This window comes from Mauremys reevesii, linkage group 7, assembly GCF_016161935.1.
Source record: "Mauremys reevesii isolate NIE-2019 linkage group 7, ASM1616193v1, whole genome shotgun sequence".
NCBI lineage: Eukaryota > Metazoa > Chordata > Testudines > Geoemydidae > Mauremys > Mauremys reevesii.
In genome coordinates, this window is record NC_052629.1 from 16,627,266 (window position 1) to 16,652,160 (window position 24,895).

Sequence of the window (24,895 nt, forward strand, 5' to 3'; positions counted from 1 at the left end):
AGGAGTTAGGTTTCATGTGCAACTTTAAACTTTGTGACATTAACATATTTAACAGTGATCTGTATGAAATAAGTATTTTTAAATTATATGTATAGAAAATATCTTATACACATAAATGCATGCACATACTTTACAAGGTCAGTCTTGTATTATTGCTAAGAATTTACAGTAAGAGGAGAGGGATGACAACTTAAATGACAATACAGGATAAACCATTTATAACTTTTTGCTTTTATTTAAATGTTTTCTGAAAACATTGATTACAACCTTGCCTCAAGTTCACCCATCAACTTCAGCCACGAAAACTCAATGTTGTTTGAAATCCAGAATCCTAGTTGCAAGGGGTAATGTAGTGGTTGACTTCGGCAACTGGAGAGCATGGTGGATTACAACATAGTCATTCATAAAAACAGAATGGTGCAAGAGGCTCTTTGGTGCCAAAAAAATGAAAGGTAACTGTCACTGGTGTATTTATGAATGTTATTGAGAATAAAGCAATCAAAGTATAAACTCTTCCTCACGGTACTATGGAATCATTAGTCTAAAGACACTGGAGACTCCTGTACCTTGAGTATTCTGCAAAGAAATATCAGTGTTAAAGAAAAGCTGCATAAAAAAAAACATTAGAAGAAACTAATTAACTGAGCAAGACAAATACACCTCTACCTCGATATAACGCTGTCCCTGGGAGCCGAAAAATCTTACCGCATTATAGGTGAAACCGTGTTATATCGAACTTGCTTTGATCCACCGGAGTGCGCAACCCCGCCCCCCCGGAGCACTGCTTTACCATGTTATATCCAAATTTGTGTTATATCGGGTGAGGTTATATCAAGGTAGCGGTGTACTGTGGCTCTCAGGAGGAGGAAAAGAGACATCAGTTAGGGCCCTGTCCTGCAGTGGGCATATCAGACTTCTAAGATCTGTGTGCTGAGATCTTGCAGGATCAAGGCCTTAGTTTTCTTCCCAGTTTCAACTGGGTGTTTATGTGGTGATGTACCGGCAGCATCAAATATTGAGTAAACTCATGAAAGAACATACTGCTCAAGTCACAGTACAAACTCAAAACACATCAACAATTTTACCGCTTTAGTTATATTCCAACACCTAGCCTTAAGGAGAACCCCCACACTTCACATGGAAGCAAATAACAAACCTTAAAGTAACTTGCAAATTCAAATAACTCAGGATTCATTAAATTTTTTTAACCAGATAAACGTTATAAAAAGTCAGACTTATTTGTGAAATTTTTAGACTACAATGTAATAGCTGATCTTCGCTTAAAGATATACATATATACAAAATTTAGACAAATTTCTAGCTTAAGCAGAACAGTAGGTAAAAGAGAAACAGAGAGATAAAGGGCCAACTTCTGCCATCACAAGCACTTGCGGTTCCACATTGACTCCAGACACTATTGCATGCATAAGGTGTGCATCAAAGTTGCAGATATGTACCTGCAGTTATAATTTAGCTCACTGTCTAGTTTCTGTTAGAATGCCTTCCTTTCAACTTGATCCAAGAGATAAGGGTTCTGTAAGTGATTTGGCTGCAAAAGGAATGAATAAACCATTCGATTCTCTAAAACAGTAAGATGTGTAGTCATTTTAACTACTTGGCTAGATTTGTAATATTAAAGCAATTTTCCATTTCAAAATCCTATTCTAACTTGAAACTAAAATAATATCTATGAAAGAAATAGAACAGACTAAAAAAATCCAGATTCTCAGAGACTTTCTTCTGGAATTGTAAACCCTTTAAATGCAACCATCCATTTTTAATGCAAGTTTACTTCACTGGACTACCACAGCATGTCCTATATGCTTTTTTAAAAATCAGTGCTTGTCTCAGTGTATTCAAATATACAGCTGAAACATTTGCACCCCCTAGCTGTCACAGGTAAAACACAGTACTTATAGCTAACTTACATTCATTTTCAACTTCAAATTTATTGAGGCAGTTTATATCAATTTATCCATAAAATAATTCAGAAATAACCCAAGTTTACCATTTAAACATCTTCATGATTTATCCATTTACACACTCAGTACACAAACAACCCAGCCTCTGTACAGGTTCATCACATGCAAACCACCCATAAAGACAAAAACTTTAGTTAAAAATAAGTCACAACTCAGTATACTGTTTCAACTGCATCTCCATTTACCAAATGGCACATTGAATATTCTGTAAAATAAGATGTTTTTAACAATCTTGTTAAAAAATTCTTGGGCAAAATATTCTAGACTTAAAAAACATCCCAAGATTTTTCAAAACACTCAAGATACTATACAACTTATAATAACCTTGAAATAGGTTTACAAGGTTGTTAACGAAGGTATTTACATACCCAATAATGTAAAGCAAAAAATTCAGATTTCTAATGACAAAATGTGATGCATTAAAGATTTATGAAATTAAAATTAAGGCTCTTTGTATAGTAATTTATGTAACTTTACATAATAGCCAACTTTGGAAATGTCAGTCTTGCACATTCTTGTCAGTCTACTGCATTTAAAGCAGTAGAGTATATTAAGTATTACTTTGAATAATTACAAGCTACTTCTATGTTTGAGCATGCTTTTGAAACATTGTAGTTATTAAATATTTACAATGTGTAGCCTTCAAACTTTATGTAAAAAGCACAAGTATGACTGCCTGACTAATACAAACACCATACTTGCAAAAACATTTTTGCTTCTCAAAATTAAATGCAATTACTACATTTTTAAAAAGCAAACCAGAGATTTGAAAAGTTTTAGTATGTGCCTGAATGTGGACAGCAAAATTTGCTCAAATAACTCAGACAGTAATGTTTTTCAGCTTAGATTGAAAGTTTATTTTATACCAGACTTCAGCTTCTTTAAGCACATAGAAAAATTAAATATTTAAAAAAAATATTTCCAAGAGCATGTATGTTTTCTGAATGATGCCCTCATATTTGTTGAAAAAACACTACTGTCTTACAGGGTGTAATGATTGGTCCACAGTTAAATTTCAGGATTTGTGTTTAACTGAAAGCAACTTACTGTATTTCAAATGTCATTTCTCTTAAAAAGCACAGGGATGTAAAACACTGAAGACAGAACAAAAAAATGGAATGGTAATCTAAGGTTCAAATTCATTAGCCATTTATCCTACTATATCAAAATTTGTAGTCAGAATTGTCTTTATTGACTTTATTTTAGTTTTTGTACACAAAGAAAAACATGTTCATATCCATCATGAACAAAAACTTAAAAAGGCAGAACTAGAAGACATGTGTGTTCTTCACCAAAGCAAAGCTGTGCTAAAGGTTCCAAACATTTCCATTTTTAAAATAAATATTTTCTTCTTCCGGTGTCTACATTCCAGTCTTCAGAGTATCACTGGAAACTGAAGCCTATCATGAAATACACACATTTAAACAGAGTCCCAGCTCACTGTGTTTGGTAACTTGCCATACCATATCCAGCTTGGTTAGGTATTACAGGAGCACCTTGTCCCTGGGCAGGCTGAGCACCAAATCCACCCATCCAGGCAGCAGATGGAGATTGGCTTTAAAAACAAACAAAAAAAAGGCAAGCCAATCAAGTTATTTACAAAGAGATGCAAAATCTGATATTGCTTCTGTTACCTTCTACTCCTGCCAAGGTCAAAAACTTCCCAACTTCTCACAAAAATAATGCACATTCAGGAAGATTTTAGAGCAGGTTCTTCTCCTAAAACATGCCTTCTTCTGGAAAAAACCACAAGCCAAGAAACCTACATACTAGCTGCACGGGCTAGCAATCTCCAAAGCAGAAAGGTATTGTTCAAATACATAAAAGGGAATTATTAAGGAAATCAATTTTACATGCCCCCATTCAAGTGAAACAAAAAACAGACAGAATTTGGTTTCGCTCAGATGGAGAAGAAACTTTCATTTGTTTCAAGAGCTTTCCGGACCCTATACAGTTTTCTTATCTACAGGAGCTGATGCCTTGGCAACTTGTTAGCATTTGGAGCAACTTAATTTTATAAACTCAGCAATATGTATTGCACCTTTTCCATTAATATTCAAATGCAAGAAAGCCTTTAATATTAAAATTAAATCTAAGTTAATCTAGTTAAACAGATTTTGTGTAGTACTTAAATATAAATTCTTGCTGTAGCCATACTCAAGTTTCTCTGGCTTTATTTCAAATGGAAATATATATGCAACATACTCAGTCTGAAGCCACTTAATTGAAGAAACACACTTGGGAACAGACAAACAATATCAACTTCTCAGCTGATTTTACAGCAAGAGTTAACATTATTCCAAGAGCTGTGCAAACTTCTATCAACATCACTGATGCATATGTATAAAAAAGGAAAGCATAATGGAGACACATCTGGGTGGGAGAGGGGAAACATGCTGACAAGTCAGCAGTGAAAAATATTACTGTGAAATCCTCAGGAGAATATTACAAAATTAAGACAATTTTTAAAAAACTGTTCTGGACATATATTTTAAATACTCTTAAGAGCGGATGAATGATCAGTTACGCGATCCATGCTCTTCAGAGTTAGTATGCCACTTAGGTAAATGAAATTCAACAGACTTAAGCTTCATAGTGCAGAGGGTTTGGCCGGAAAGGCTTGAAGCCAAGAGCACTCCTGATACCAAATTAATCTGAAGTGAGGATCACTGAAGAGTTTTAACATTTCTGGAGAACTGCAACACACCTTTTTAAAAATATCTGAAACAAGTATAATCACTTACTCTACTCCAAATCCCTGTTGATTCCATGCTTGACCATACATTCCATAAGATGGTACTTGCCATCCGTTGGCCATATATTGCCCGTACTGCTGTGGATTTCCATAGACTTGACTCCATTGCCCCCACTGACTGTAGTCAACCTAGGCAAAAAAAAAAAAAAAAAATAGTTCATAGTACAACTGTTAGGCCTGGTCTACACTGGGTGTGTGTGGTGGTGGTGGGGGTCGATGTAAGATACGCAACTTCAGCTACAGGAATAGTGTAGCTGAAGTCGACGTATCTTATTTCGACTTACCTCCCGACCTCATGGCACAGGATCGACGGCCGTGGCTCCCCCGTCGACTCCGCTTCTTGCCCTGGTGCAGTTCCGGAGTCGACGGGAGCACGTTCAGGGATCGATTTATCGCGTCCAGACAAGACGTGAGATATCGGTCCCTGACAGATCGATCACTACCCACCGATCCGGCGGGTAGTGTGGACGTACCCTTACAGACGTATTAAATTTAAGGTTTCTGGCAAGGGCAAAACCTTAATCTATGGAGTTATGATATTGCTGGAGTTACAATTTTTTGCTTTAATTGAAAAAAGAATTGCCTTTGCAATAAGGAATTTAAGGTTTCATTACCACCATAAAATAATTGACTCGGGATGGAGCTAGTCTTCAGTAGCCCAATTAGCTAGAATTTAGATATTTCCCAAAGCTGCTTCCCATCTTGAATCATACAAGAAGTTATGTTCCTACAAAGCCGCAAGCCCAACCTGGTAGTGAACTGCAATGTGCACTACCAAAAAGACCACACCATGCAATTTCACTAAATGTCTTACATTATTATTAAATTAGTAATTATCAATGGGGAGAGATAATGGTCTTACACATAACACAGCTGGCTTATGCAAAAAACACACACTAAATTTAAAATCTGTTTTTAGTAATTACCTGTTGGAAGTTTTTAGTCATATCAGGGGATTCTTTACCCCAATAGCATTTAACAACATGTCCTTCAATTGTAGTTCCATTGACTGAAACAATAGCATGTGCTGCACTTTCATGGGTTGAAAACCTAGAGATAAGATAGAAATGAAATTAACATTATGTTTTACTATAATTGATAGTGCTATTACTTTAAAGAACTGTGACTGCATGCATGCATCACAAGTAGAACTGGGTGAAAAATTGCTGACTGACCCTCCTCCGCTTCTTCCCCCCAAATACAGATTTGGGTCAATCGAAACATCTGTGAATGTGTGTTGAATTCGCCAAATTAGTTTAAAACAAAAAAGTCCAAAACACTTTGTTTAGAAATTTACTTCAATTTCATTTTTATTAACTCAAAATCTAAACAAGTTTTGACGTTTTATTTATTTTTTTTCCACTTTTCAGTTTGCTGAAAGTTTAAAATGTTTTGTTTTGGGTTGACACAACCTTACCCCCAATGACCAGCAAATCAAAAAATCAATCAATCAAATAAGAAAGATATTCAGACAACTCTAATCACAAGAAATGCAAAAATCTTACACCAAATTTTGGCTGCCTTTGTAGGCCTTTATTTTCTGAGGAGCAAATGCCCATAACCTTTAAAGCTTCAATTTCTCCTACAAATATATAGTGCAACAGTGAGAGCTTTTAATTTAACAGCACTGCTAATTCATGTACACGTTACAGAACAATACATGAAATACTAATATATTAAACAATCGTAGATTTAGTTTAACAGCCTTACCTGACAAATGAGTAACCTTTTTCTGGAAAAACTCTTATTTCCATAATCTGTCCAAATGGTGAAAATGTCTGCCTCATAAGTTGATCTATAACAGATGATATTTTCAACCAATTCATTAGCAACCTTGGGGCTGAAAACGCATTAGTTGTTTAACACATCTCCCGTACCCCCAATAAAAGTGACTCATACCTGTTAGTCCAGAGGCAATTCCTCCACAGTAAACAGTACAATTTTTTGGACTTGACTGATTTACTACATCTTCAAATCTCAGTTGTTTCGTGCTATCTATACATGGAAAGGGTCATTTTAAACATTAAAACAGGATTTGCTTTCCAATAATTTTTATACAATTACAAAATTATACATTTGACAAATCTGCTCAATATTTTAAGACAAATCAACACGAAAAATAAGAATGATAATGATTTAATATACTAGGCCTTTTATTCCTAATATGTGGGAGTCAAACACATACTAAATTACAGGTTAAGTAAATTTGATGGCTTAAGGGTATTGCTAACTGAACATTGTAACATCCAGCAGAACAGTACATGTGCTGGAGAGCTAATACAAGCTTAATACAAGCATCTTACTTTCTTGTGTACTTTTAGGAGCAGGTGGTTTTCGTGTTGCCCAGTTAGTTCTGATTTGACGGCCGCCCAACCACTGGCCTCCCATGTGCACAATTGCATTTTCTGCATCCTGAAGGACATCAAAATTAAGACTCATTCAACGTTCATGGACAAGGAAAGAAGATAAGTAAGCCTATTATTTTTGAGAATGTATTAATTTGTCATTGGGATTAATTTACATATAGCAGTAATACCAGTTACTAATAAAGTTACTGCAGTTTTCAAGACTTCGGGCATTTAATATATAAAAGCAGCTACATCAAAAAATTTTGCAGTAACATCAAAATCCAGTAATGAAAAAATTACTTCACTAGTGAACTGCTATTTCCAATGCACAGAATACACAACAGAAGACAATGGAAGCTAGGTATATAGCAAGAATATTATACCTAGACAAGCAAACAGAAACAAAGCCTATAATTGAATATCCAGTGGTCTCCTGATTAACGTTATACAAAGGTCACATGATTACCAAAAGCAATCTTAACTAAAATAAATTAACCCAAAACGTAAGAGTTTAGTTTTCAAAGCTCAAATAATGCTATAATTAGTCTCTTACCAACAACTATATGGGGAACATAGTATGCAAAAAAGCATTTAACAAACAGATGGAAAGTAACAAGAAACTATTATACTTGGATATAGAAAAACTTTCATAATCAATTATAAATTTGGTTGATCTTATTGCTTTATCTAGAATATTCATAATGAATACGTTTCTGACCCACAGATTTCCAGTGTGACAAATTATGTATCAAGAAGGAATTCCTGCAAAAAGGTATTGCATCTTCATGTTCAAAAACATTATCAACTTGTTTGCATATTGGTTAAATTTTGGTAGTAAATGGTGATATAAGAGGAAATACTACATTCTCGGAAGGCAGAACTGTAGGTAAGAGGAATTTGCAAAGCTAAGATTGGCCCTACCTTCTCTACCACCCAACCTAACAACCTCATGTCACCCATTTTTCCCTGATACAGCTTCCCGTTTGCCCCTTCATGGTACTCAACTTACATCACCTCTGAACACAGTCCAATATTTACAGAGCCATAAGAGCAAACATCGTCATACAAACATGGAAAATAAATACAGCCAATAGCCTGAACAGCTTAATTCAGACATAATTCACAAGTGCACCTCTGAATACAGATACTTTGAAGGAGGAGAGACAGGGTCATATGGCACACAGTTTGGAAGACTGTTTCAAAGTCATAGGGGCTAGGACAGGTTCCATCTCCCTGAACTGCAAGGTGCAAAGCTGAGAATACGTGAGTGGAAATTGGGAGGAACTTAAAGACAAAAGCAGGAACAGAAGCAGATGAGATATAACAGTGATCCTGGTCCTACAGTGTGTTGAGCACTTTCAGGACTGAACAGCACAAAGCACTCAGAACTTTGTAGGTTTGGCTCTAAGTGTTTAATGTTTATGGAAGAAAATAAGACTCAAATATGACAGAGAAAGGGAGGGATATCAGAGAAAAGCAGGCGGGCACATGCAGGAAGTAATTTTTAAAACACTTATTTACACTTAAAATAAGCAGCGGCTGAGCTACAAGAAAGTAAGAATACCAAAAAAAGGCTGGGTTTGTTATCAGTTAAAGTTTTGTTGTTGTTTTTTTAATTAAAGTATCTGGTACAAAATTATGTGCTCCTATTTGACACTAAGAAAATACTAAGTTCCAAACTGAACTGTATTTTCACTGGTACACTCTTAAAAAAGGAACAATCAGGTAATTTAGGCTCTATATAAATATAAACAAACAGTCTCAGCATTTTTTCCGCAGGGCTGGAAACCGAAACAACTTATGATAATGCAAGAGAATCAGAAAAAAAAAAAAAAAAGACATCTCTACTTTTGCTGTCTGTATTAAGAAATGCCAATTAGACAAAGCATAAGTGGTAAAATGTAAACTAGAGTTTGTGTTTTCAATTTTAATAAACCAAGGTTTCTTAATATTATTTTCATCATGGAATGTCCTTTTAACGATGAAATCACTGAACTTCATTCAACATTACAAAAATGAAAAAACTATGTGAAATACTTCCAACAACAAAGCACTAGATGTATGTTTGTTATAATCCCAAACCCCTGAAATATTTGTACATTTGTCTCTTTTTCAATACACAGAACAAGCTTAGGAAGGCAATATGGAGGAGCTATGTAAACAATCCCTCAAGTACTTCTGTATAAAAATAGCTCTGTTTCTCATAGCTACCTTGTGTGGGTAATTCGTTTCACAACATGTTCTCAGATATTCTAGTTAGCATATGGTACAACATAAAATTACTCTTTATAAAAAGCACCTTGTTGCCATAAATAGTAAGGATGTACCATTAACTATGGACACTATTTATTTAATATGATTCTAAAAAAACCAAGATTTTTAGCTATCCTATTAAAGGGATAGTCAATGTAAGTCACTTCTGTCTGGAATATTTTTACCCATTACTACTATATTTAAGATTACAAGGAGGGGGGGAAGGGGAAGGAATCTCTTCACTTTTACCTTTTCTTTGACAGTACTTTGTTTATAGTCAATTTCAATATTTTCCCCTAAATGATCAATTCATTTCCCTTAGGAAAGGGATCCTTAGTAAAGGTATCATAGCAAGATAGGCAGGGAAAAACTTTTTTTTAAAAAAAATAGGGGGGAAAAAAAATCTGTAAAATTACAAAAATTTGTGGGATGACTCTGGCAGGATTAGTACCTGAAACTTTCGACTCCCCCGCTCCCCCAATATAGATGACTTAAAGTCTCTTTAATCACTGCTTTGCATAAATACTAGTCTGTATAAAGATTATTCCTGCAGCGTGGTTACTCACCAGTTTATTATAAAATGATACAAAACCATAGCCTTTTGATTTTCCAGTTGCCATATCTTTAACTACCCGTGCATCCCTGTGAAAAGAAGCACAGCTATATGAGGGAATTATTATTAACCTTCAAAATAAAAACTAAAAGGAACCACACACACTGTATTGTGAGCATATTTGTTTCTTTTTTTATAAATTCAGTTAGCCCTAAAACTATAGCCATTCCTGAACTCTCCCTATTGCTTCTTTACCTGTTAGAAAAAAGCAGTAGGACAAAAAAATAACATGTAATAAACATGCAACCTATCCACATAACCTCTTCTGGCTAAAACTAAAATGTTCAAACTCGAAGTTTTAAAAAGGAACAAAGTTTCCTTTTCTAAAATTCTATTAGCTACGGTCCTCTAAGTTTTACTGTTCTATAAATTACTGTAACAGTTCTATCTACTTTACCATGCATTTTCTAAATAAATGTCTCCTGCCTAGTGATACAAAATATATGAAATATTAAAAAATTGAAAAAGAGGAAAAAAAATAGGAATTAAAAGGCATACATGGCCTGGTTAACAGATTTCTTTATTTTTCTTGGTCAATTCTCTACCATCATTTTGGAGTTTGGGCAGCTGTAAATTTTGAAAAATTGACATTTTCAGAAATTTAAGAAAGGATAATAAAACTAACAACAATGCTAAGCACACCAGTACGAAAACAACAAATTTACACAGAAATTTTTAGTGAGTAAGTTAAAATGATTGGAAATATAGAACTGCACTGAATATAGAATGTTAAAATGTAAATACTAAAATATGTATATATAAATAATGTATAATAAGAATAAATAGAAATGAGAAAAAATCTACAACTGAGTTCCAGTGTGCACAGTTCCTTGCAGTTAGCCTTCAAGATCCTGTCCATTCTTATGAGCAATTCTGCAAAATAACCAGAATGCTATTACTTTTAATTGTGACTTGGACTTTAGAAAAACTGCAGGTCTCAGGTATAAATATAGACTGAGAAATAGAAACCTGTATTCTTTTTATATTGATTTTTAAACAGTATTACTTACCACATTTAGAGATAAAAAGCAAAGTATACAACAAAATAGCAGAAGATAAGAAATAAGGTTTATGGTTCATTTAAAAGTGTACAGAGCACGAAAAATGAGAATTTTTGTTCTTAGCAGAAATATAGTCCTGTAAAGTAGCACAAAAAGTTCACGTGTAACTTTTTTTTTTTTTTTAAGGATTTTAAAAAGAAAGTTATATGAGATCAATGTACTTTTTTGAAGCCACTACCTTATTCAAAGAGACATACATGCTTTAGCACTTCAAGAATTCTTGTAATGTTTAACATGTTCAATTAAAACACAATAGATGTTTTGAAATCTAACCTCAGATATGTAATATAGATAGGTATTTATCCCTTAACTGGCAGAAGTGTGCACAAATATAAACACAGCATTTTTTCATTGAAATATAGCACTTTTAACTTAACCCCCCTTCTATTAATTGAAAAGTTATTTCATACTTCAGAAAAAAAACCTTACATTATACAAGATATGTTCACAACTTAGCTAAGTTTTACAACTAGCTACACTTACTGCATCACAAAATTACACCTTGATATTTACCTGCTTTCCTATACTGCCTATAGGCAAGTCTGATGGAATACACACCACTTGTAATTTTTGAAATCACTATTCTGCACGCAAACACTAAGCAAAAAAATTAGTCACACTAACAAAAGCTGTTGATTTGTTATTTTTCTGGTTATTCAATTAAAATCCGGAATGACCTTTATATGTAAATTAGGTTAAAAGCATACTGCTTTCAACAAGATTGGAGAACAGAATTCATTAAATGTATTTATAAACATGTGATGCACAACCTGAACTGAAGACATCTCACCATCCACCCCAATATAATGAAAACCTTATCACACAATCTGCAAAAAGATGAAGAAATACTATTTCAGACAAAAAACAAACTTATGCTAGAGTTTTCCCTGAACTGATGTTTGCAATATTGATTATGATACTTACGATATTTTACCAAAAGGAGCAAATGCTGACTTGATGTCTTCTGTTGTTATTTCTGGACTTAAATCCCCAACAAACACATGGAAGTGATCTGCAAATAAAACATTATCTAATCAAATATTTAACTGCTATCTAGCAATTTAACTCCTTGCATACTTCTGAAAAAGTGAGTTTGAGCAAAGAACTGGAATCCAGGAACTCCCAAGAAATTTAATTCAAGGATTCCATCAGACATTCAACAGCAATTTAACTTCTCCACCTCAGATTTTTAAAAAGGCTCCAGAGATGATCCTGTCGATTACAGGCCAGTAAGTCTAACTGCAGTACCAGGCAAATTGGTAGAAACTATAGTAAAGAACAGAATTATGAGAGAGACGGATGAACATGATTTGTTGGGAAAAAGTCAACATGCCTTTTGTAAAGAGAAATCGTGTCTCACCAATCTATTAGAATTTTTTGAGGGTGTCAAACATGTGGACAAGGGGGATCCAGTGAATATAGTGTACCTGGACTTTCATAGAGACTTTGACAAGTTCCCTCACCAAAGGCTCTTAAGCAAAGTAAGGAGTCATAGGATAAGAGATAAAGGTCTTCGCTTGGATCAGTCACTGGTTGAAAAACAGGAAACAAAGGGTAGGAATAAATGTTCAGTTTTCACAGTGAAGAGAGGTAAATAGCAGGGTCTCCCAAGAATTTGTACTGGGACTAGAGCTGTTTTCAACATATTCATAAATGGTCTGGAAAAAGGTGTGAACAGTGAGGTGGCAAACTTTGCAGATGATACAAAATTACTCACGATAATTAAGCCCAAAGCTGACTGTGAAGAGCTAAAAGGGATCTCACAAAACTGGGTGACTGGGCAACAAAATTGCAGATGAAATTCAATGTTGATAAATGCAAAGTTATGCACATTGGAAAACATAATCCCAAATATAAATACAAAATGACAGGAACTAAATTAGCTATTACAACTCCAGAAAGAGATCTTGGAGTAATTGTAGTTCTCTGAAAATGTGCTCAATATGCAGCAGCAGTCAAGACAGCTAGCAGGATGTTAAGCACCATTAGGAAAGGGACAGATGACAGAAAATATCATAATGACTATATATCCATGGTACATGCACACCTTGAATAGTGCATGAAGTTCTGGTTGCCCCATCTCAAAAAAAAGATGTATTTGAATTGGAAAAGGTACAGAGAAGGGCAACCAAAGTAATAGGGGTATGGAATAGCTTCCATATGAGGAGAGGTTAAAAAGACTCAGGACTGTTCAACTTAGCAGAGACAACTAAGGGGGGATATGATAGGGGTCTATAAAATCATGAATCATGTGGAGAAAGTGAAAGTGTTATTTACCCCTTCACATAACAGAAGTAATTGGGGTCACACGATGAACTTAATAGGTAGCAGATTTAAAACAAATATAAGGAAGCACTTCACACAACGCACCGTCAGCCTGTGGGAACTCATTGCTGGGGATGTTGTAAAAGCCAAAAATATAACTGGGTTAAAAAAAGAGTTAGGATAAGTCCATTAATGGCTATTGGCCTAGATGGTCCGGGATTCAACCCTATGTTCTGGCTGTCCCTAAGCCTCTGACTGCCAGATTCTGGGTCTGGACAAGACAGGATGGATTACTCAATAATTGCCCAGTTTTGTTCATTCCCTCTGAAGCATCTGGGATTGGCCATTGTCAGAAGACAGGATACTAGGCTACATGGACCATTGGTCTGACCCACGATGGTCATTCTTATGTTCTTTAGTTTCCACCATTTGTAAAATACAGGGAATGTTTTAAGACTTCAACTGTAAACACGAATGTGGGTATTTCTGCTATTAAAACTCAGCATGAGAGGTAAAATACAATAATATTTAGACATTTGTCACTGCAACCTATTTTTACACTAATCTCTATACAAATATTTCACAATGTAATACTGTGGTATTACTTACTGGATGTATCTTTTTTCTGGCTACTCGGTGTTGTTGCCCAGTTTACTTTGACCTCCTGAAAATAAATGTCAGATTTAGCAAAATTCATAAAAACTAGAAATTAATGTACACAAAGGCCACTTACAAATATTAACCTACACAAGTTCTCCTCCAATAGCAAGATAAAGAGTTTTTTAAGGCATCAGAGGATGTATTTTTTTTAAGCAAGACTGTGATTAACCGTTTTCAGTGAAATTCTTCACATCATAATTTAAATATTTTACATAAATCTAATTTCTTAAACCTTAGCCTTTTTTTTTTTATACAACTTACCTTTCCCAAAATTTTTCTCCCATTCATAGCAGCTAATGCAGCAGCTGCATCTCTGTGTTCATAAAATTCCACAAAGCAATAAGGGTCATTGCTTGTATGCTGCAAAACAGAAAATCCAACAGAAGAGTTGACCCTTCTGCTATCGGGTTGCTGAGAAGAAAATCCAGGAAAAAATATTACTTATAGCTAGAAACTTTAACAATGTTATTTCATTAGTATTAGATATAACCTTTAAAATAACATTAAGAATAATACATTGAACTCTAATTTTTTAAATTCTTTTTGAAGATATTTCAAATATGGACATTTCTTATCAAGGTTAAATCAATTTTTAAGTCTTCATTTAGCATTAGTCTACTAAGCTTAACACATACCAATTTACCTTAAGGTTACCTTCAGAGGGGAAAAATGGGTTTGGGAAATTCTGCATCTTTAAAACATACAAAGAAAGCCCGAAAGGTTTATCATTCCTCTCCTATCCCCTCCAAGTTTTTCTTCTTCCTCCTCCTGATTGACAAAAATCTTTCCTTTATTTGCCAAAGGACTCCTTGGTAGACCAGAAAACTGGAGTGGGAGATCTCTTAGCTCCAACAAGTGAAAATATTGAATCTTGTCAACAGTTGGATGCAAATATCTTTTGAAGGAGTCAATACTAAAGTGTAAAAGTGACTAAAAATCCTCTCTTCGCAACTGGTCAAGCTTTAATCTCGATACTCATGATGATATAATGCTACATGGTTTCCAATCATCCATGATGTATGCTACGAACTGCTGGGGTTGGAAAGACCTGAAATTGTAATGTAAAATCAAGCAGACAAACCTGTCGGACTTTCTTTAGACCTTTTGAAGCAGGGAAAAAGAAGGGTACAAACAGCCCCATCTGCCCTTCAGGTCACTTTTAAATAATACTAATTGCTAAACAATTTTATTAAATACAACAGCGACATTAAATGTAAAGAAAGTCAATGACTTCTGAGAAGACAATCAAATTGTAATGATCATTACAGTATGAAATTCAAATACTAGGTTTTAAGCTTAGTGCACACTGCAAACATTTTTCACAAAGTTGGAGTTTTACACTGGGATATCTGCATTGATATTGCATGTACAAACCCAGGACCAAAGAGCTCATAAAGCAAGTTCTGAAAAACAGCTAATTTAAAACAAAATTCAGTTCACTGTAAGAACCTCATTTTCCCTTCTGCCTTCTTTCAGATGTATAGGAAAATTTCTGTTGTAAATTAATTGCTAACCCACCGCGCTCTTGCACAGCAGCACTTTCTCCAGTAATGCCAGCAAAAATGTGGAGATTGGGTCTTTATTTCACACTGCTTTAACCATTATTAGCCAATTGTTGGTTCATATGCAAAGTATCAGATACAAAGAAATGCCTATTTAAGGGATAATATGTGCTCAAATATAGTTTCCAGAGGGATATAAAGGAAGGCAGTCACTCACCCACATCTCTGATATTGACATAAGAGAACTGGATAGTATAGTCTGGCCCTAAAGTAGCGCTATGGGACAGTGAAGAGGGCAGAAATAGCCCTCCAAAACACCTTCAGTACAGGGCATCTGCCAACTGGTGCAGAGCCACCACGTAGTCTCTACGCTGGCCCTCTTCTCAGCCCTTGTGATAGGGACATGTCAGGAGGAGGACAGGATGTGGCTGGAGGCCTTGGGAAGCATATCTTAGAGTTAGGACAGTCTCATGGCTTCACTAACCACCAGGAGTGGGGTAAGCTGCCCCAGAACACCACGGATACAAGTGAGGCTTAATGCCCCCTTTCTCTCTCCCCCCATCACATTTCTGTTACATGAAGAGGAAGAATGGAGGAAACTAAGGATCCATAGTACATGTATTAGAGTTTATTCTTCCATTAGAACCTGCCCAATTTTCACCCTCATTTCAATTAAAGGGCCTTTTAAGGAGTGATTTGGGATACCTCAGTTTTCGGGTGTCCAATTCAAGATACCTTTAAAGGTCCCAATTTGCAAAAATTACTGAGCATCCACTCTCTGAAAAAAATCAGACCCATTTAGGCCATCTCAATATGGGCACCCAACATCTCTAGTCATTTTTGACTATTTGGTCCATGTCTTCTACAAGAGGGATAACAAAAATGGAAGCACAGGGCTGAGAGCAAAGGAAAGTAGCATACTAATTAGTCCTGGGGAAGAAACTATGCACCATCACAGATGGACACATTCAATACTATTTCCACTGGGGGAGATGACAGATAAGTTGGTGACTAGGTCTTGAGCAAGATACTCTTAAATAGGAGAGCTAGTTTAGTGCCCGTGAAAAGATGAGAACTAAACACCGATTTTAGAGAGAAGGACAGGATAGGCAGGTGCCGCTCAACCTGTATACATAAGTATAGTTTTGATATGTCTTCACCTGCAATACACCCACTATTCTAGTTCTGGAAAAGAGTCTGCCAGTTGAATGTGAATTATGTACTCATGTTCAAGGTGTACAAATGGGAACAAGGAGTAAAAGTGTTTTAAGGCACCTATTACTCAAACTAGGTTTGAAATGCATTTCCACAAATTAATGGCTGTTGTACTGACCTACTGTACCACCAGCATAATATTTCAATCTAAATCTGAATGAGATGCAATTCCACAGACATTCAGATATTTGCAGTCTATTAAATACAATATAAAATACAAGTGTTATGCTGTTTGTAGTGAACCACCCTAACAGAAACATCATACATTCCATTTTCTGTTTTCTCTCAATCTGAAAACTCAGACAAAACAAAGATGCCAGTTAATTTCTAAAAGCAAGCATTTAATATTTGGTACTACTACAGGCCACCAATTTCAGGGTGAACTTTGAATGCACACACGCTTTAAAGGCCATAAAAGGGCCCCGCACATTTGGATACTTTATTACAGGAGAAACCTGTAATTTGACTAAGAAAATGGCACTGATTCTACTCTTATTGAGCTATTTTCTTTCATATTAGATAGCTATGTCAGATAACTCAAGGATAGACTAGTAGACTGGCTGAAGAGTACTGGGTCAGTGAAAGACGCTGGAATATCTCAACCCTTCATCCATTCTAGATTATTTATTGACAGCTGCTAAAGTCACTGGGTAAGGAAGTGAACATACATGACTGAGAATTTATCTACAGTAGATATATTACTATAACTCCATTTAACCATCCATGGTTATTAAAAATGTAGAACTATAAAGATTGGGTTAAGATGTCTGCAGTGCTAGAAATTCCCATTAAGTTGTCATGAAACCAAAGGATGCCAATACTCAATTATACAAGCTGAAGATTGTCTTGGAAGGAGCTTATTCCTAAAGAGTACATGGCAACAAAAACTCTGTCGCATCAGATGTCAGCTTGTGCTCAAAGACTGTCAACGGCTGAGTCATGCATAGTGTTGAGTCCAAATAGATAGAGCCCTGCGCAGATACAAAATTATACTCATGGATTCGGATATCCGCAGATATAAGTGAGTATCCTCAGAACTGCAGAGCTCTCACAGGAACCGCAGCAGCGAAAGGAGCAGAACATGGGGCTTCTGCTCCCATTAGCCAGCGCCTTGCGCCAGCTCAGCGCAGCTGTACTGCCCCTATCCATGCCTACTGGGGCGGGTACCAGGCTCACCGGCAGCTGTTCCAGGTCACGCTCTTGTGTTCAAGTGGCATGCACACCCCCAGACAGGAGACGCAGACAGCTGCGTGGAAGGGCCAGGGGCAGGGCTGGGGACAGTATGGAGGAGGAGAGGAGCTGCCGGCGCGGGGCGTTGGGTCCTGAGAGTGGCAGCCCGACGTTCTGCTCCTTTCACCACTACTGCTCCTGGGAGAGCCCAGTGTTCCATGGATACCAATTTATATCTGGATCTTTGGGTATAAATTTGTATCTGTGCAGGGCTTTACAAATACTGCTTGCTTCGGAAGCTACATTCTACCATACACCAGCGTTGCAGAGATATGCTGCCAATCTGATTTTCTGCATTTTTATGCAAAACCAGTATGCTATATTTGATACCATTTGGAAATGGAAGGCCTTACCTCTGTTATCATTTTACAGCTTTTGCATGGTCCAATCTGGCTGAATAACTGAAGTATAAGTACTTCAGTCACATCTCTGGAGAGGTTTCCTACATAGCTACACAAGGAAATAAACAACATTTTAAATCCAGCAACTTTATCTTCAAGTTTATAATAGATTTGAACATATTATATGATTTCTATGTAAAACCTTTTAAATATCCCACACTGAACAAAATACTTTACAATATTTGCATATGAACTTATTCACAGTTACTAAATTTACATGTTTCCTAAATTATAAGATTGGCAATGCAACCGAATCATGAAACTAGAAATACTCATGTAATAGTACATAGCAGTATTACTTTTGTCAGCAGCAACAAAAAGGGAGAACAGGCAATCAATTTGGGAACGATGTTTAAAATCAAGTTTTAGTATCCACTGACTAACACCATTTTGGAGGGTAGGAAAAAAATTATTCTTTTATATATCCAACATCATATTCCTTAATATTTTACTGATATAACTCATCCACATGTGAAGATGACAAGTTCTCATAATTAGAGAGCTCAATTCTTTGGTTCTATTGCATCTAGTCATTTGGGAGAAAACAACACACCCACAAACAAGCAATGTAACTTAGAAGGTAGTATAGACAAGGAGTATTCCATCAGGCGTCTGTTGTGGTAACTGGGAATTCTAGAGGGAGGGTTAGTGTATTAAAAAAAAGTACACATGCACCATACACTCTTGCAAGTTTTGACCAAAAGTCATTCTCATACCAACTACTACACTGCCCTTTTCAATTTTTTTTTATTTTTTTTTATTTTTTAATTTTTTTTTATTTTTTTTTAAGACTTAAGAACTTTTTAGTACTTACACAACCTTCATGACAATTCCAAATTTAAAAGTGTATCGGTTGGTCAATTTCAGGTCAAAAAAAGTTTCCTACTCAAACTCCAACAGGAAGCTTCATCTACTTTCTTCAATACTGAAAGCTATTAGAGAATCTAGAATTCACCTCCACAAAAGATAAAGCCATGTCATGAAAAACTGCTGAAAATCTACATTTTCTAATTTGAATTATCAAATTTCATTAATTAAATGCACAGGTGTGGAACTGAATTTATATGTAAAAATTGTACAGAGATATTCAGTGTTGGTTTGTCAATAAAGCCTCCAATATGGAGAACAGTAACATTCACATCATGTAGGTATATTTATAACTTAAGAGTATCACAATACCATCCAACTTTAAGTATTCAAATGTGCCTGTTAAATCACAGACACTTCGCATTAACATATCACTTTCAAAAAACTTCACTATGAAGTTCAATTCATATGGGTAAAAATGAAGGCAGAAATACACTAAGTGAAAGCCATTTAAAGTCTGTTTGAAAAGTTGCTTCCTTCAACTAACAAATGAGAAACACCAAATTATCTTTAAAATCACTTTTTAAACACTTATATTTACTCCCTTTTGTCTGTTTATTACCTTTGAAAAGCCTGAAATAAACTGCCAATGTTATAGTTCCCTATTGGTCAGTCTTCTACTCCAATGGTGCTGAAATCAACCCTACTTACTTAGCTGGTTTTGCACCAGTACCACACACATCTAAATCAAAAGAAAACCTTTTAGGTTTCAAAACAGCATTTGTTAATTACTGTTTCTGTGAAGGTAAAGTATTTGTTTCTCTAATCTCTCAACAAGGTCTTAAATTTTAATTGGGGTCCTGAAAAACTTTTTTAAGGTATCACCTGGATATAAACTTTCCCATTTAGAATATGCATGCATATTTACAAAGTCAATTCTATATATAGTAGGGAAAACTCACTATCAGAAACTAATGGTTCACAACATTTTAGAATAAATTTCACTGAACAAACAACTTTTTTTAAAAAGATATCCAGACAAACCAGCTACATATTTTATATATATATATATATACACACACACAAAAATATACAGCAGCCAGCTACACAAACACTACCTCGACATAACACAACCCAATATAACATGAATTCGGATATAACATGGGAAAGCAGTCCTCCGGGGGAGGTGGGGGGGAGCTGCGCACTCTGGTGGATCAAAGCAAGTTCGATATAACGCAGTTTCACCTATAACACGGTAAGATTTTTTGGCTCCCGAGGACAGCGTTATATCGAGGTGGAGGTGTACATAAGTATATGCCATACAAAAATTAGTTTAATTAAAAAAAAAAGCTACTAAATTAGGGGTGGGCAAACTTTTTGGCCTGAGGGCTGCATCGGGTTTCGTAAATTGTATGGAGGGCCAGTTAGGGGAGGGGGGTCGTGGCCCGGCCCTCAACTCCTATCTCCCTCCCCCTGACTCCTACCCCATCCAACCCCACTCCCCTAACAGCCCCTCTGGGAACCCTGCCCCATCTACACACCCCTGCTCCCTGTCCCCTGACCCCTGCCACCCCATCCGACCCCTCCTCTCATTCTTGACAGCCTCCCCGGGGCCGCTGCCCCATCCAACCACCCCTTCTCCCTATCTCCTGACTGCCCCATGCCACTCCATCCACACCCCCTCCTTCCTGACTGCCCCCCAGGACCCCTGCCCCATTTCCCTACTGACCGCCCTGACCGCTATCCAGACCCTGCCCATCACCCCAAACTCCCCTGCCCTCTATCCAACCCCCCCTTCTCCCTGCCCCCTTACCATGCTGCCTGGAGCACCAGTGGCTGGCGGTGCTACAGCCGCACCGCCCAGCTGGAGTCGGGCCACCTCACTGCCACCATCCAGCTCAGAGCACCGGGTCAGGCCAGGCTCTGCAGCTACGCTGCCCTAGGAGCTCACAGCCCCACCGCCCAGAGCATGGCGGCGGTGGCAGAGCGAGCGAGCTGAGGCTGTGGGGGAGAGGGGAGAGCAGGGGAGGGGCCGGTCAGGATGGTCCCATGGGCCGGATGTGGCCCGCAGGCCGTAGTTTGCCCACCCCTGGACTAAACAATGCTTAATGTTTAAAAAACTTGCAGACTATTCATAGTCTGAACACAAAATTTAACCTTCGAGGATGTTATTAGAATCAGACCAAAAAAAAAAACCTCCATAAAATAAAATAATCCTTGTCAAGAAATAATCATTATTTTTGTAGGACCTACGTAATGAGCACTTGTGTTTCCTCTGCTAGCGCTGCAGCAGTATAAGCTAACACATTCCCAAATGGTGTACATAGTCCACACTCATCAACTGTGCTGCACAAACATGATAGTAAATACAATTAAGTCATGTTGGCTTCATCTCTATTGTCTCAAAGAAATGAGGGAAGACGACGTTTGCAATATAATAAAAGATCAGAAAGAGCATCATTCCAAAGTGTATATTAATACTGTGCAAAAACTATACAAAATAGAATCTCTTTTGTATTCGGCGGCATTTCGGCCACCGCCGCAGTGGTCCTTCGGCTGGCGCCACCGCCGCAGTGGTCCTTCGGCTGGCGCCCGCCAGCCAAAAAGGCTGGGAACCACTGCTTTATTGGCTTAAGAACAAGTTTTTTAAAATTCCCTAAATGCGTATCAGATAATTGCATCACTCTATATTGTAGTGTTTTCCTTCAAACTTTCAGTGTTACAAGAAAAATAGACAAAAGCAGTTAACACTATTCTTAAATTGCTACCATTCTGAAATTGCAGTACTGTAGACTCAAGTACATCTATACTACAAAAAAAAAAAAACCTGCAGCAGCAAGTCTCAGAGCCAAGTTAGATTGACTTAGGCTCAATCTATGCGGCTAAAAATAGCAGTGTAGATGTTCCCTTTCGGGCTGGAGCTGGGTTTCAGAGCCCAGGCTCCATCCCAAACAGGAACGTCTATAGTGCTATTTTTAGCCCTTTTGCACAAGCCCCATTACCTCAAGTCAGCTGACCCATGGTCTAAGAATCAATGTCACGGTTTTGTTTTTGCAATGTAGATGTACCCTCAGACCAATCTGTAATATACTGTTAAATAACATAAGCATAGCAATATCTGCAGAGTCCAGATTTCTAGAACTACATGAACAATTTGGCCATACAAACTTATACAAGTTTGGGCCAGTCGGAGTTAAAGATCAAGATTTAGCTTTAATATTTTATGCAGTCTTTGTACTTAATATTAGCACTGCCCCCAATATATTCAAAGATGACTTAAAACAAAATACAAATATCAAACAACTTTGGTGTAAAGTACTTGTCTATCCCAAATAACCAGGGTAAGGAAGACATTCAGCACCTTTGGAATTGAAGTCTTATGTTACCAAAATCCACTCCCCATGAAGCCACAAAACACCAGCTTGGCTTGAGTGGCAAGCCAATATTCTTGTGACTTCACAACAGCCAGGGAAACAGCTACTTGTAACATGCAGCCAGCCTAGAAAGGTTTTTTAATACAATTATGTATAGTTTAAAAGTTGTACTATGTATTTAGACTATAAAATACTAAGTTTGCATAACTATGCAATATGATGTTTCGAGCAAAGCAAGTGCTTTTAAAAATACCATTTTCAAAGTCTTCCAAGCTTTTTATATTATTATAACCCACAGGATAGTAGTATGATTTTGCAAAACTGAAACATTATACAATAGAGAAAGGCACTTATATCTCTTTAGGCTGTCTCCTTAATTCATGGGACATCAATATGCTGTGGCTTCATGCACACTGACATATTTGTACGGTGTCTTCACTTCTATAAAACTGTGGCACTTACATACTACACTGATAGGCATAGTTTAAAAACCTAGACCAGATACCAGAAGTCCAAGACATTGTACTACTGAACGATTTTGACAATGTCTACAGACCAAGGACTTCACTTCACTACCGGGATAAGTCAACCTAAGTTATGCTACTCCAGCTATGTGAATAACATAGCTGGAGTTGACATAGCTTAGATAGATTTACCCTGGTGTCTTCACTGAACTGCATCCCGTCAACTTACTTTAATCTTCTCAGGGAGCTGGAGTAACAGGGTCAACCAGAGAGCGCTCTGTGGTCGATTTAGCGGGTCTTCACTAGACCCACTAAATCGACCCCGATGCATCGATTGCAGCAGTGTGAATCTCCCCATAGTGAAAACCAGCCCCAAGAAACAATATCTGGAGTTCACAGATCCTGTTAAGCTAGCAGAAGAAAAATCCTAACAGCAGAGTACAACAATCAACTAGGCTGAGGATCAAAAAGACTATGAGGGTGACATGTTTTTTATCACTGTACAATAAGCAAGTGAGGACAGCTATGTTTATAGCTATTTCTTTTTGGCCCGTCAAAGTTCTTCCAGGTTCTACCTTAAAGGAGGATACTGAATGTTTGTGGGGAGGGGTAAGAAAAGGGGGAGTTATATGGTGAAATTTTCACAAATTCTAACTCTTTGACTTGGTCAGATGGCATCATCTCACAGATACTGCTAGAGAGCAGCAGGAGAAGAGGAAATGCTTTAGAAATTCCATATTGTACTATAAAAATTTCAATTGAAAAGAAATTACCTTTATCTATGAGACTTGGCTTTAAGTGAAGTTTGAGATTCAAAGTTTAACAGTTTTAGCTCAGTGCCCCATGGATCAGATTCCAAATTCCAAAATACATAATTTGGCATAGTGGGTGATATAACACCTTTGTGTACAGTGGTGACTATTCCAAGACTGCTAATATGGAGAATTAACAACTTGAGTGTGCAAAAAGGGCAGTCCCAAGTCAGAGAACAGATCATTGGCAGGAATCACGTTCTAGCTTCCCAGGGAATCAAAGTAATAGACTTCAATGTCTATTGCTTGTGAAGGATAAGGATCTGACAGACTTTACAAGAGTAAGTTTGATTCCAACTAAAACTTACTAACAACACATCTTGTTGATATGAAAGTTCTAAAGTACTCTTACCAAAAGAGCTTTTGAGGCCTCAAAAACTGTATTGATTTTTTTGTTAGTCTAATATATTTTATTACTGATTTCAGTCTCAACCAATGTGGCATTGAGGATCAATTCAAAAGTACTTTTTTGCTGTTACTTTCTATATAATGTTAATAAGGAGAGACTCTGATCAGAATCCAGACACCATTATATGAGGCACTGTAGAGGTAAACATAGTTCTCTCTTCTTTACCATACTGCCATGTTATGCTGAGTTATAAAAATAAGCTGACAATTTATCAAAATACTACCATTTCCTTTGACAAGTGAGCCAACAATAATTTTTTTCAGATTTATATAAACGCCTGTGAGCTGTGAGAGGTTAAATGGTCTTTAAATTTCTAGTATTTCAGATACTTTTAACCATTAAAAAAGTCATTAAACACCAGAAAGTAATATAATACCACTTGAAATACTGCAAAATAAGTTAATACTGTAGGCAATTAATATTTAAAACAATTACTTAGGACCTAATACCTTTGGGGTTTTTTCCCAATTAAAACATTTGATCCCTAACTTGCAGGTGTCTATAGAAGAAAAAATGGTAACGTACAGTATTTTCCAATGTGGCAATAGAAGAGAACTCCTGAGATCTATTTTCTCTGATAACTGAAATACCACATGGACACAGAACCGTGAGACTTATTTTATTGACCACGTGATTATACAATTGATCAATTGGGTTTAAAGATAAAATACCTACTACTTACTTTAAAAACAATTAGAGTTCAATGTGCATTACTATTTGGTACTAGATGTCAGTGAGCATCTT

The 24,895-nt window shown here is 36.6% G+C and overlaps 1 protein-coding gene across 6 annotated transcripts in view; it reads right to left on the minus strand.

Moving 5' to 3' along the window:
* Positions 1-215: 215 nt before the first annotated feature.
* TIAL1 (TIA1 cytotoxic granule associated RNA binding protein like 1) overlaps positions 216-24,895 on the minus strand; it is a 59,153-nt gene continuing 34,473 nt past the window's right edge. For 2 of the 6 annotated variants that reach the window (XM_039546844.1, XM_039546842.1), the window contains 11 exons: positions 18,238-18,334; positions 14,199-14,348; positions 13,887-13,941; positions 11,937-12,024; positions 9,905-9,980; positions 7,041-7,149; positions 6,637-6,732; positions 6,448-6,532; positions 5,664-5,787; positions 4,727-4,866; positions 216-3,537 (listed from right to left, as the gene is read on the minus strand). In XM_039546844.1, coding sequence (XP_039402778.1) covers positions 3,420-3,537; positions 4,727-4,866; positions 5,664-5,787; positions 6,448-6,532; positions 6,637-6,732; positions 7,041-7,149; positions 9,905-9,980; positions 11,937-12,024; positions 13,887-13,941; positions 14,199-14,348; positions 18,238-18,249 — 1,053 coding nt within the window. In that variant the 5' untranslated portion in view covers positions 18,250-18,334 and the 3' untranslated portion in view covers positions 216-3,419. Of the gene's footprint in view, positions 3,538-4,726; positions 4,867-5,663; positions 5,788-6,447; positions 6,533-6,636; positions 6,733-7,040; positions 7,150-9,904; positions 9,981-10,449; positions 10,519-10,755; positions 10,797-11,936; positions 12,025-13,886; positions 13,942-14,198; positions 14,349-18,237; positions 18,335-24,895 lie in introns of those variants that run through there. The other 4 variants (XR_005601195.1, XM_039546843.1, XM_039546847.1 and 1 more) reach the window with 4 other exon arrangements.